This window comes from Scyliorhinus canicula, chromosome 12 (assembly GCF_902713615.1).
Source record: "Scyliorhinus canicula chromosome 12, sScyCan1.1, whole genome shotgun sequence".
Lineage (NCBI taxonomy): Eukaryota > Metazoa > Chordata > Chondrichthyes > Carcharhiniformes > Scyliorhinidae > Scyliorhinus > Scyliorhinus canicula.
This window is the reverse complement of record NC_052157.1, coordinates 105,265,177-105,277,480: the sequence shown is the minus strand read 5'-3', so window position 1 is coordinate 105,277,480 and position 12,304 is coordinate 105,265,177. Positions and strand designations below refer to the sequence as shown.

The window sequence follows — 12,304 nt, the reverse complement described above, 5'->3', positions numbered from 1 at the left end:
GTGGTAAGTTGAGATTTGGGCTGGGTCGGTGGGAGAGAGAATGGAATTGCCAAAGGGGGAAATTGCTTAGTGCAATGGTTGAGGGAAGAAAGCTGTGACGAATGTTCAGTGAGAACATTTTTAGGATTTTTATAGATAATGAGGGATGAAACAAGGTGACACCCTCAGGAGAAAGTGCCAGAGGAGTAGTCAGCCAAGCTAGGGATTGATTTGGTAATGTCAGCCATACTGCCATTGCACTGGCTTTAGCTGGGAGAATGTATAGCCAGGTGCCGACACTTCATTCACTAGGACGGTGATAACAGTATCAAAAGACAGTACAACTCCAAGAGATGAGCGATTGTTTGAATTGCTATAGTTCAATTGTTTATCTCATTCTGATCTGTAGTAGTCAGTTATGCAACCATTTCTATTCTGCACCCTCTCACTGCAACACAGGCCCAGTGGCATGTATCACTCTCAGAGGGCAATGACATCCTGCTGGACCATGTCCTTGCCCAACTGTGGCTCTCATCAGTTCGTTGTTTACAACCTGGCCAGAAATATCTCTGTTTCAATCCCTGGCAATAGTACATAATGAACATAATTTATTGCACAGCTTGATTAAAACTGGAAGCCCTGCATTATCCCTTGGTAAATAAAACAATCTTAAGACCAGAGATCAAAACCATTCTTACTAACTGTCTGCTTGAGTGAAAAGCAACATCTTACTTGCATTTGGGAGCTGGTAATAATTCACTTGTAACCTGCTCCACTGGTGCAACAATACCGAAAACCATCAGGTCATCCAAACAAGAAATGTTTTTAATCATTTAATATATAGATTATAACATTTTCATCAATAGTACAAATATGAACACAATAGCTTGTTATAAATTTGTGCAGAAATTTCCATTGTTCCATAAAATAGTTTCCAATCTCTTTGGAATTACATATATCATCACTCTTGGATAAAATTGTGCTGTTTGTTACAGGATTTCCATGTCCATCACTGATGCATAGGCAGACAAAGCACAGTTTAAGACCGTATCAACAGAGCCCTGATTCTCTTCAGTAACTTTGGAGAGTCTGAGATAATGGCTCTAAACTGTCTTAGATTGTACATGAACATTTTAAATTCAGTAATCGATACAATAACTTAAGAAAACACTGATTGATGAGGCTGAGAAATGAAAGTAGAAATATTGGCGTATTCAGAGTTTGTGGATTGAAACGAAAACAGTCTTGCATAGTTGCCATGTCGGAAGCATAATGGTGCCAGACTTCTATCAGATCACATCAGCAGACACAGGACTGGAACAGTATTACTGTGGATCATGGTGGATGGTCATTTTTTGAAATCTCCCAACTCGGATGAAATGTTTAAGCAGTAATGCTAACATGTTTGATTGGGTAAGCGCACCATTAGTTAGCGATTCTTGTGCAGCAATAAATTAATGGAGACCTTGGTCGCTAATGTTTGTAACTTCTGCAACTTTAAGTATCCTTAGCAGAACTTAGAAACACAATAAAGCTTCGCATTGGGAGAAAGGAAGGAATTCTTCAGGGGCTTTTAGACAGTTTCTCTTCGACAGCCCATTTGAGTTTATCTTAGAATAGTTAACTTCACGGTCTGCGAGAGGCTTAAATGTAAGTTTTCTTCCAGCTGTCCGTATACTAAAGGAAGTAATATGAATAAGTGTTTATCAGTGAATGAATATTTACATAAAGAGAAACTTTTATGATAAGTCACTTTAATCGTTTCTAAACACTAACTTGCTCATGAACATGAAAAACATTGCATAATCCCCTACATCGCCTCAGCCCTTCCCCATTGCCACATCCTTGTCCAGCACTAAACCTACTGAAATTGTTTTCTGGGCTGGAACTCCTTGCAAATTTCCCCCCAAGCTGCTCCAACATTAGCAGCTGATGCCTTCAGCTGCCTAAGTTTTAGCTTCTGGGACCCTGATTCTAAATCTCTTTTAGATGCTCCTTCAAACTCTCCATGGGTTTCAGTACACTTAGCAGAAGGCAACTGAATATCCCTCGGGATGTCACAGCTATCTTAACACTGCGTTGTGCTGTGTTTTCAGGTGGTGGGGTAATGTAAGGAGCCCCAAGATGCTGGTATAAGGAAGGTTGGTGGAGTTTTAGGAAATTCATGTTCAACATTCATGTGGTTTCATGTTCAGCATTCCTATTACATCCAACCCATTGTCAGACTCACTGCGGAAGTAATATTCCATTCAGTGGGACAGGCTGAGCCAATGTACTTGGTCAAATCCCCAAGTGATTTTATTACCTTTACAGAGACGGACAAGGCACAGTATTGACATAATCTGGATCGTCGTCATCATCATCATAGTTATTCTCAACTCTCTTTTCTGAGGATTAAAAGCAAACATAATAATAGTGAGTCTCTCTCAATTTTGTACAATTTCTTGCTCCTGCAATGCTGGTTCCAATAAGAACAAGGATAAAGTATTGGTGTTCATTTAAGAAGATCTCGTGATGCCATGGAGAATGCCCCAGTTCATGGCAACTGACAGTTAACTGCCAAGCATTGTTTGAAATTTAAACCAGGCAGATTGATTCTGATTGGTCAAGGCATTGCTTTGAGGAATGAACCAGGGAATGGCTGTCAGTTATTTTGTTTAGCTGAAACAACCTGTTGCGTTCTGTCTGCGAAGAACAGGGACTTGTGCATTAATATATGCAGCTTACAGTACAGGCAAATATGTCACTCTGCGAGCCTGACAGACAATCTTCAATTAGTTGTCAATTATGCTGACACTTTCCAACAGATCAGCAAATACATTTATTGATTTCCCTTGCACTGTATTCTTGCAAATGTTCAATGGGTGCATGACAAAAAGATTCATGAAAAACTCTTCTTCAGCAATACTACCAAAGATTTCAGTTTTACCTCATTTGCATGTATTACTCCATTTTATGCCTCAATGAGATCATCTTGACCTTCTGTCCAGGCTATCGGGATTGTGGGTTTTGGAATGTTTTTTCAAATCTAATCCACTTTCCCACTGGGATCATTCTTTTAGCTTGCCTTTACATCTTTCCTAGTGTCCTTTTTGAAGTATGCAGACGAAATCTACATTTTTGGGGGATTTTTATTTTGACTTTTGTAATTTCGTACCTATGGGAGGAGCACTTGTTTGGCTGGAAATGTAACATTTAAGGTACAGAATACCATCTAACTGCCTCAGGGCTGGGGTGTGAACATGGCCAGCGAACAGTAATTGGTCAGGAGCAGACAGAGAGGAACATTGGCTTCAAACAGCTGAAGTGCTGCCATTAGTTCTATGCTACTTGGGGAGCAAAATTTTAAGGTTTCGCCAGAATTTGGGGATCTGATCTCAGATCATAACAACTGCAAGATCCGCCATTGTTAGAGGGCTTCAAAATAGCCTCTGAGCACATGTATCCCAATGCTTTGCTGTCAAAAAACGCACCATTACTAACAAGTTTCTTTCAGCGTCCATCAGTATGGGTGGCATGGTGGCACAACAGTTGGCACTGTTGTCTCACAGTGCCTGGGACCCAGGTTCAATTGGGTGACTCTAGAGTTTGTACGTTCTCCCCGTGTCTGCGTGGGTTTCCTCTGGGTGCTCCGGTTTGCTCCAACAGTCCAAAGATGTGCAGGTTAGGTAGGGTTATGGGGGTAGGGCGGGGCAGTGGGCATAGGTAGGGTGCTCTTTCAGAGGGTTGGTACAGACTCAACGGGCCGAATGGCCTCCTTCTGCACTGTAGGGATTCCATGGTTCTATCCACTTTCTTGTGAAGTTCCCCATCGTGATCTCTCAGTTAATCCTCACTGCAGTGTTGTTGAGCTGTTTTGGGTAGACTCTCTGACCTCATCCCTGCCCTTTCACTCAGTGTCTTTCCATCACTTGACAGCTTGAACATCTTTTGCCAGAGGTGGAAATTAAACGTATTTTCATAATCCCCGATATGTCTACAAGAGTTGAATGAGGCTTGCTCGAGCTATCCTTGAGCCACGGATGGACCTCTAACTGTCGCCGTTGATCCCATTCTTATAGATATAAATCTTAGGATTTTTGATCACTTTGGTGTCACTTCATTCAGTAGAATGATTAACTCACCCTCTGGTTTCTCCTGATGATTCCACTTTCCGGCATATTCGCAGTTCTCATAACTTCCACCTGACCCCACTGCAATCAGATAAAGCACAGTTAGCAGCAACTCTCCAAGTGTTTTATAATATTGAAAATGCAGAGGGATCCCGTTACTGATCCTACCTGATGTACGAGTTGGTGTTTCATTGATCTCCACGTTTTCATATGAATTTGAATCATCGTCTTCAAGCAAAAACAAAACACGGTCACATTACAAAACCAGAGAAATATTCCGCAGCCGCCCTGGGTTCCAGCCCCCAAATCAGAGATGTGCAGGACTCATGGAATTTACAGTACAGAAGGAGGCCTTTCGGCCCATCAAGTCTGCACCAGCCTTGGAAAGAGCACCCTACTTAACTCCACACCTCCACCCTATCCCCGTAATCCCACCGAACATTTTGGACACTAAGGGGGAATTTAGCATAGCCAATCCACCTGACCTGCACATCTTTGGACTGTGGGGGTAACAGGAGCACCCGGAAGAAACCCACGCAGACATGGGGAGGAAATGCAAACTCCGCACATACTATCAAGGGTACAGGCAGAGGAACACCATTGCCATTTGGGTCACTGGGGTCTGGATACCAATCTTGGAATCACAGACCTGCGTTCCACAGCTTCTTGGCTACGCTGTATGATGAGTAGGACATCAGTCTGAGCCCACACAGAGGAGCTGATTCACATTCTGCGATAGGCATTGGGGAAAGAGCAGGGGAAAATTAAACTAATCAGATAGTTCTGTCAAAGATCTCGCACCGGCACAATGGGCCATCTAGCAGCCCACCCTACTTTATGATTCTAAAAAGCCATGAAGTCTGGAGGCGAAAGCTTACATAATTAAACAACATTTCATTTAAAGTAACAAAGATGTGCAGGTTAGGTGGATTTGCCACGCTAAATTGCCCCTTCGTGTCCAACTAAGATGTGTAGGTTAGGTGGTTACTGGATAGAGTGGGGGAGTGGGCATAGCTAGGGTGCTCTTTCAGAGGGTTGGTGCAGACAAGATGGGCTGAATGGCCTCCTGCATTGTAGAGGTTCTATGGATTGTGAAATTTTTTTAAGTTTGCATTTATTCCATCTTCTAATGCCATAGAATCATAGAATCCTTAACAGTGCAGAAGGAGGCCATTTGCCCATCGGGTCTGCACTGCCCCTCTGAAAGAACACCCTACTTAGCCCCACTCCCCCATCTTATTCCTGTAACCCAGTAACCCCACCTCACTTTCTTTGGACACTAAGGGGCATCTTAGTATGGCAAATTCACCTAACCTGCACATCTTTGGACTGTCGGAGTAAATCAGAGCATCCGTCTAAAAAGTGTCCCTCTGAAATAATTAGTGTTTAAACATTATTCAGGTGAGTTGGATTTCTAAGCCAACAGAAATCAGCACCCTGTTCAGTCAGGTCCTCGTGTCCAACAGAGTTGCCAGTCTTAGCTGTTGCCTGCCTGATTCTAATCTGTGTGCTTAGACCGCCATCTGATGGCCAGAAGCAGCAATTGATCAGACAGGGAATTGACATTCAGCAGACAGAGCAGGTATAGCAGACACAGAACAGTTATAAACAGAATAGGGGAATTGCTGTTAGGGTCATGGTGGTCTGTTATTTTTCAATCAGTAACTTTTATGGAAATTTCCTACTTTAAGCTTATATGGATGCTTTAAATTGTTCTGTAGAAGAGTCAATGGACTCCAAACATGAACAGTGTTGCTCTCTTCACAGAAGCTGCCAGATCTGAGGAGTTTCTCCGCACTTTCTGGTTTTATTATAACTTGTTGCCATCTCATTGAAAGAAATAAAGCTATGAGCATAGAGCAAGGGGGTGACACTGGATTGCTTGACAGATTGATCTGCTTTTTTTGCCCAGAATTCCACAGTTCAAATGAACTAGAGTCAACGATTCTGACTGGCGAATTTTCAAGGAAGTCCTTGATGTTCCTGTTCTGATTGGATGATACTGCAAAGTCACTAACAGTCAATATATATTAATCAGGATCAGAAATTCTTTTAATCACCACCTCCTCACCCAGAGAAACTGGGGTCAACATAATAATAATCAATCTTTATTGTCGTAAGTAGGCTTACATTAACACTGCAATGAAGTTATTGTGAAACGTCCCTCGTCGCCAAATTCCGGCGAGTGTTCGGGTCCACAGAGGGAGAATTCAGAATGTCCAAATTACCTAACAGCACGTTAAGCATCCACAAGTAGCTCAGAGTTGGGGTGACAATTTTAGGACTCAGATCAGAACAGCACAGGACGATGCTTTTGTTCTAACTGAAGAATGTTCAAACACACAGCCAAATCTAACCCACTGACAGTTTCAAACTGACCAGCTTCCGATTGTAGCAGAACTTAGATCAGCAGCACTGCCTCCATAGCATGAACAACAGCAGGGACTAAGTACACTGGTCTGATAATGTGCCTCAGACACCCCCCCCCCCCCCCCCCCCCAGCTGTGACGCTCTCCCCCAACGTAGAGCTGCCATACTGCAGACTTCCAAATCAAAGCGCGGCTGAAGGGAGGGAGCAGCATTTGAGAGAATGGGAGAAATGTGTGATGACACTGAAATCCCATTACCAACTCTGACAATGGTCCCACTGCCCAACATGCTCATTCTCAACTAGCATGGGCCGAACGGCCTCCTTCTATCACATAATGAATTCATGACCCACTCCATGCCATACTACTGGCTCAAAACCAATCAATTAACAGACATGCAGCGCGACCCAAGCTAATGTTGGGTGATACTTACCAGTGGGAGGTTTGAGATATTCCCGAGGGAAGCAATAATATTCTGCTGCTAAGGGATTTCTGTCAAAGAAAATAAAAAACAGATATTAAACTCAAAACAATCCTCGACAAATAATCTGCATATGTCAACATGTGGTATTAATCAAAAAGCGCAGTGTAAACATCCTCAGTGCTGTCTCAGTAACTGGGATTCCAATGTATGCTGACCCAATGCTGTCTCAGTAACTGGGATTCCAGTGTATGCTGGCTCAGTGCTGTCTCAGTAACTGGGATTCCAGTGTATGCTGACTCAGTAACTGGGATTCCAGTGTATGCTGGCTCAGTGCTGTCTCAGTAACTGGGATTCCAGTGTATGCTAACCCAATGCTGTCTCAGTAACTGGGATTCCAGTGTATGCTGGCTCAGTGCTGTCTCAGTAACTGGGATTCCAGTGTATGCTGACTCAGTAACTGGGATTCCAGTATATGCTGACCCAATGCTGTCTCAGTAACTGGGATTCCAGTGTATGCTGGCTCAGTGCTGTCTCAGTAACTGGGATTCCAGTGTATGCTGACCCCGTGCTGTCTCAGTAACTGGGATTCCAGTGTATGCTGACCCCGTGCTGTCTCAGTAACTGGGATTCCAGTGTATGCTGACCCAGTGCTGTCTCAGTAACTGGGATTCCAGTGTATGCTGACTCAGAAACTGGGATTCCAGTATATGCTGACCCAGTGCTATCGCAGTAACGGGATTCCAGTGTATGCTGGCTCAGTACTGTCTCAGTAACTGGGATTCCAGTGTATGCTCACCCAGTGCTGTCTCAGTAACGGGATCCAGTGTATGCTGATGATCCAGTGCTGTCGCAGTCACTGGGATCCCAGTGGATGCTGACCCAGTGCTGTCTCAGAAACTGGGATCCCAGTGTATGCTGACACAGTGCTGTCTCAGTAACTGGGATTCCAGTGTATGCTGATCCAGTGCTGTCTCAGTAACTGGGATTCCAGTGTATGCTGACTCAGTAACTGGGATTCCAGTGTATGCTGACCCAGTGCTGTCTCAGTAATGGGATTCCAGTGTATGCTGGCTCAGTGTTGTCTCAGTAACTGGGATTCCAGTGTATGCTGACCCAGTGCTGTCTCAGTAACGGGATCCCAGTGTATGCTGATCCAGTGCTGTCTCAGTAACTGGGATTCCAGTGTATGCTGACTCAGTAACTGGGATTCCAGTGTATGCTGATACAGTGCTGTCGCAGTAATGGGATTCCAGTGTATGCTGACCCAGTGCTGTCTCAGTAACTGGGATTCCAGTGTATGCTGACCCAGTGCTGTCTCAGTAAAGGGATCCCAGTGTATGCTGATCCAGTGCTGTCACAGTAACTGGGATTCCAGTGCATGCTGATCAATGCTGTCTCAGTAACCGAATTACAGTGTATGTTGACCCTGTGCTGACTCAGTACCAGGGATTCCAGTGTATGCTGACCAGTGCTGACTCAGTAACGGGATGCCAGTGTATGCTGACCCAGTGCTGTCTCAGTAACGGGATTCCAGTGTATGCTGACCCAGTGTTGTCTCAGTAACTCGAATTCCAGTCTATGCTGATCCAGTGCTGTCTCAGCAACGGGATTCCAGTGTATGCTGACCCAATTCTGTCTCAGTAACGGGATTCCAGTGTATACTGACCCAGTGCTGTCTCAGTAACTGGAACCCCAGTGTATGCTGACCCAGTGCTATCGCAGTACCTGAGATTCCAGTGTATCCCAGTCTCAGCAACAGGGATCCCAGTGTATGCTGATCCAGTGCTGTCTCAGTAACCGGATTCCAGTGTATGCTGACCCAGTGCTGTCTCAGTAACTGGATTCCAGTGTATGCTGACCCAGTGCTGTCTCAGTAACTGGGATTCCAGTGTATGCTGATCCAGTGCTGTCTCAGTAACGGGATCCCAGTGTACGCTGACCCAGTGCTGTTGCAGTATCTGGGATTCCACTGTATCCCAGTCTCAGCAACTGGGATCCCAGTGGATGCTGACCTAGCGCTGTCTCGGTAACTGGGATCCCAGTGTATGCTGATCCAGTGCTGTCTCAGTAACGGGATCCCAGTGTATGCTGATCCAGTGCTGTCTCGGTAACTGGGATCCCAGTGTATGCTGATCCAATGCTGTCTCAGTAACTGGGATTCCAGTGTATGCTGACCCAGGGCTGTTTCAGTAACTTGGATTCCCGTGTATCCCAGTCTCAGCAACTGGGATCCCAGTGGACGCTGACCCAGTGCTGTCTCGGTAACTGGCATTCCAGTGTATGCTAACCCAGTGCTGTCTCAGTAACAGTGATTCCAGTGTGTGCTGATCCAGTGATATCGCAGTAACGTAATTCCAGTGTATGCTGATCCAGTGCTGACTCTGTAACGGGATTCCAGTGTATGCTGACCCAGTGCTGTCGCAGTAACTGGGATTCCAGTGCATGCTGATCAATGCTGTCTCAGTAACCGGATTCCAGTGTATGATGACCCAGTGCCGACCCAGTACCAGGGATTCCAGTGTATGCTGATCCAGTGCTGACTCAGTGACGGGATTCCAGTGAATGCTGACTCAATAACTGGGATTCCAGTGTATGCTGACCCAGTACCAGGGATTCCAATGTGTGCTGGCCCAGTGCTGTCTCAGTAACAGGATTGCAGTGTATGCTGACCCAGTGCTGTCGCAGTAACTGGGATTCCAGTGTATGCTGATCCAGTGCTGTCTCAGTAACGGGATCCCAGTGTATGCTGATCAAGTGCTGTCTCAGTAACTGGGATTCCAGTGTATGCTGATCAAGTGCTGTCTCAGTAACGGGATCCCAGTGTATCCTGACCCAGTGCTGTCTCAGTAACGGGATCCCAGTGTATGCTGATCCAGTGCTGTCTCGGTAACTGGGATTCCAGTGTATGCTGACGGAGTGGTGTCTAAGTAACTGGGATTCCAGTGTATGCTGACCCAGTACCAGGTATTCCAGTGTATGCTGATCCAGTGCTGCCTCAGTAACGGGATTCCAGTGTATGCTGACCCAGTACCAGGGATTCCAGTGTATGATGATCCAGTGCTGCCTCAGTAACGGGATCCCAGTGTATGCTGACCCAGTGCTGTCTCAGTAACTGGGATTCCAGTATATGCTGATCCAGTGCTGTCTCAGTAACTGGGATTCCAGTGTATGCTGACCCAGGGCTGTTTCAGTAACTTGGATTCCCGTGTATCCCAGTCTCAGCAACTGGGATCCCAGTGGACGCTGACCCAGTGCTGTCTCGGTAACTGGCATTCCAGTGTATGCTAACCCAGTGCTGTCTCAGTAACAGTGATTCCAGTGTGTGCTGATCCAGTGATATCGCAGTAACGTAATTCCAGTGTATGCTGATCCAGTGCTGACTCTGTAACGGGATTCCAGTGTATGCTGACCCAGTGCTGTCGCAGTAACTGGGATTCCAATGCATGCTGATCAATGCTGTCTCAGTAACCGGATTCCAGTGTATGATGACCCAGTGCCGACCCAGTACCAGGGATTCCAGTGTATGCTGATCCAGTGCTGACTCAGTGACGGGATTCCAGTGAATGCTGACTCAATAACTGGGATTCCAGTGTATGCTGACCCAGTGCTGTCTCAGTAACAGGATTGCAGTGTATGCTGACCCAGTGCTGTCGCAGTAACTGGGATTCCAGTGTATGCTGATCCAGTGCTGTCTCAGTAACGGGATCCCAGTGTATGCTGATCAAGTGCTGTCTCAGTAACGGGATCCCAGTGTATCCTGACCCAGTGCTGTCTCAGTAACGGGATCCCAGTGTATGCTGATCCAGTGCTGTCTCAGTAACTGGGATTCCAGTGTATGCTGACGGAGTGGTGTCTAGGTAACTGGGATTCCAGTGTATGCTGACCCAGTACCAGGTATTCCAGTGTATGCTGATCCAGTGCTGCCTCAGTAACGGGATTCCAGTGTATGCTGACCCAGTACCAGGGATTCCAGTGTATGCTGATCCAGTGCTGCCTCAGTAACGGGATCCCAGTGTATGCTGACCCAGTGCTGTCTCAGTAACTGGGATTCCAGTATATGCTGATCCAGTGCTGTCTCAGTAACTAGGATCCCATGAATGCTGACCCAGTGCTGTCTCAGTAACTGGATCCCAGAGTATGCTGACCCAGTAACTGGGATTCCAATGTATGCTGATCCAGTTCTGTCTCAGTAACGGGATTCCAGTGTATGGTGACCCAGTGCTGTCTCAGTAACGGGATCCCAGTGTATGCTGACCCAGTGCTGTCTCAGTAACAGGATTCCAGTGTATGCTGACCCAGTGCTGTCTCAGTAATGGGATTCCAGTGTATGCTGACCCAGTGCTGTCTCAGTAATGGGATTCCAGTGTATGCTGACCCAGTGCTGTCTCAGTAACAGGATTCCAGTGTATGCTGACCTAGTGCTGTCTCAGTAACGGGATCCCAGTGTATGCTGATCAAGTGCTGTCTCAGTAACGGGATCCCAGTGTATGCTGACCCAGTGCTGTCTCAGTAACGGGATCCCAGTTTATGCTGAGCCAGTGCTGTCTCAGTAACTGGGATTCCAGTGCTGTCTCAGTAACTGGGATTCCAGTGCTGTCTCAGTAACTGGGATTCCAGTGTATGCTGACGGAGTGGTGTCTAAGTAACTGAATCCCAGTGTATGCTGACCCAGTACCAGGGAATCCAGTGTATGCTGATCCAGTGCTGTCTCAGCGACTGTGATCCCAGAGTATGCTGACCCAGTGCTGTTTTAGTAACTGGGATTCCAGTGTATGCTGACCCAGTGCTGTCTCAGTAACTGTGATTCCCATGTATCCCAGTCTCAGCAACTGGGATCCCAGTGGTCGCTGCCCAGTGCTGTCTTAGTAACTGGGATACCAGTGTATGCTGACCCAGTGCTGTCTCAGTAACAATGATTCCAGTGTATGCTGACCCAGTGATGTCTCAGTAACTGGGATACCAGTGTATGCTGATCCAGTGATGTCTCAGTAACTGGGATACCAGTGTATGCTGACCCAGTGATGTCTCAGCAACTGGGATACCAGTGTATGCTGACCCAGTGATGTCTCAGTAACTGGGATTCCAGTGTATGCTGACACAGTGCTGTCTCAGTAACAATGATTCCAGTGTATGCTGATCCAGTGCTGTCTCAGTAACTGGGATTCCAGTGTATGCTGACACAGTGCTGTCTCAGTAACTGGGATTCCAGTGTATGCTGACACAGTGCTGTCTCAGTAACAATGATTCCAGTGTATGCTGATCCAGTGCTGTCTCAGTAACTGGGATTCCAGTGTATGCTGACACAGTGCTGTCTCAATAACTGGGATTCCAGTGTATGCTGACACAGTGCTGTCTCAGTAACAATGATTCCAGTGTATGCTGATCCAGTGCTGTCTCAGTAACTGGGATTCCAGTGTATG

At 46.1% G+C, this 12,304-nt stretch overlaps 1 protein-coding gene across 2 annotated transcripts in view; it reads right to left on the bottom strand.

The window, feature by feature from the left end:
• Positions 1 to 786: 786 nt before the first annotated feature.
• Positions 787 to 12,304, bottom strand: part of LOC119974867 (linker for activation of T-cells family member 2-like) — a 168,763-nt gene continuing 157,245 nt past the window's right edge. Inside the window, exons 9-13 of one of the 2 annotated variants that reach the window (XM_038814190.1) lie at positions 6,894 to 6,952; positions 4,260 to 4,319; positions 4,104 to 4,172; positions 2,285 to 2,365; positions 787 to 1,656 (exon numbers count right to left, since the gene is read on the bottom strand). In XM_038814190.1, the coding sequence (XP_038670118.1) occupies positions 1,586 to 1,656; positions 2,285 to 2,365; positions 4,104 to 4,172; positions 4,260 to 4,319; positions 6,894 to 6,952 (340 nt within the window). In that variant the 3' untranslated portion in view covers positions 787 to 1,585. Of the gene's footprint in view, positions 1,657 to 2,284; positions 2,367 to 4,103; positions 4,173 to 4,259; positions 4,320 to 6,893; positions 6,953 to 12,304 lie in introns of both variants that reach the window. The other variant, XM_038814191.1, reaches the window with a different exon arrangement.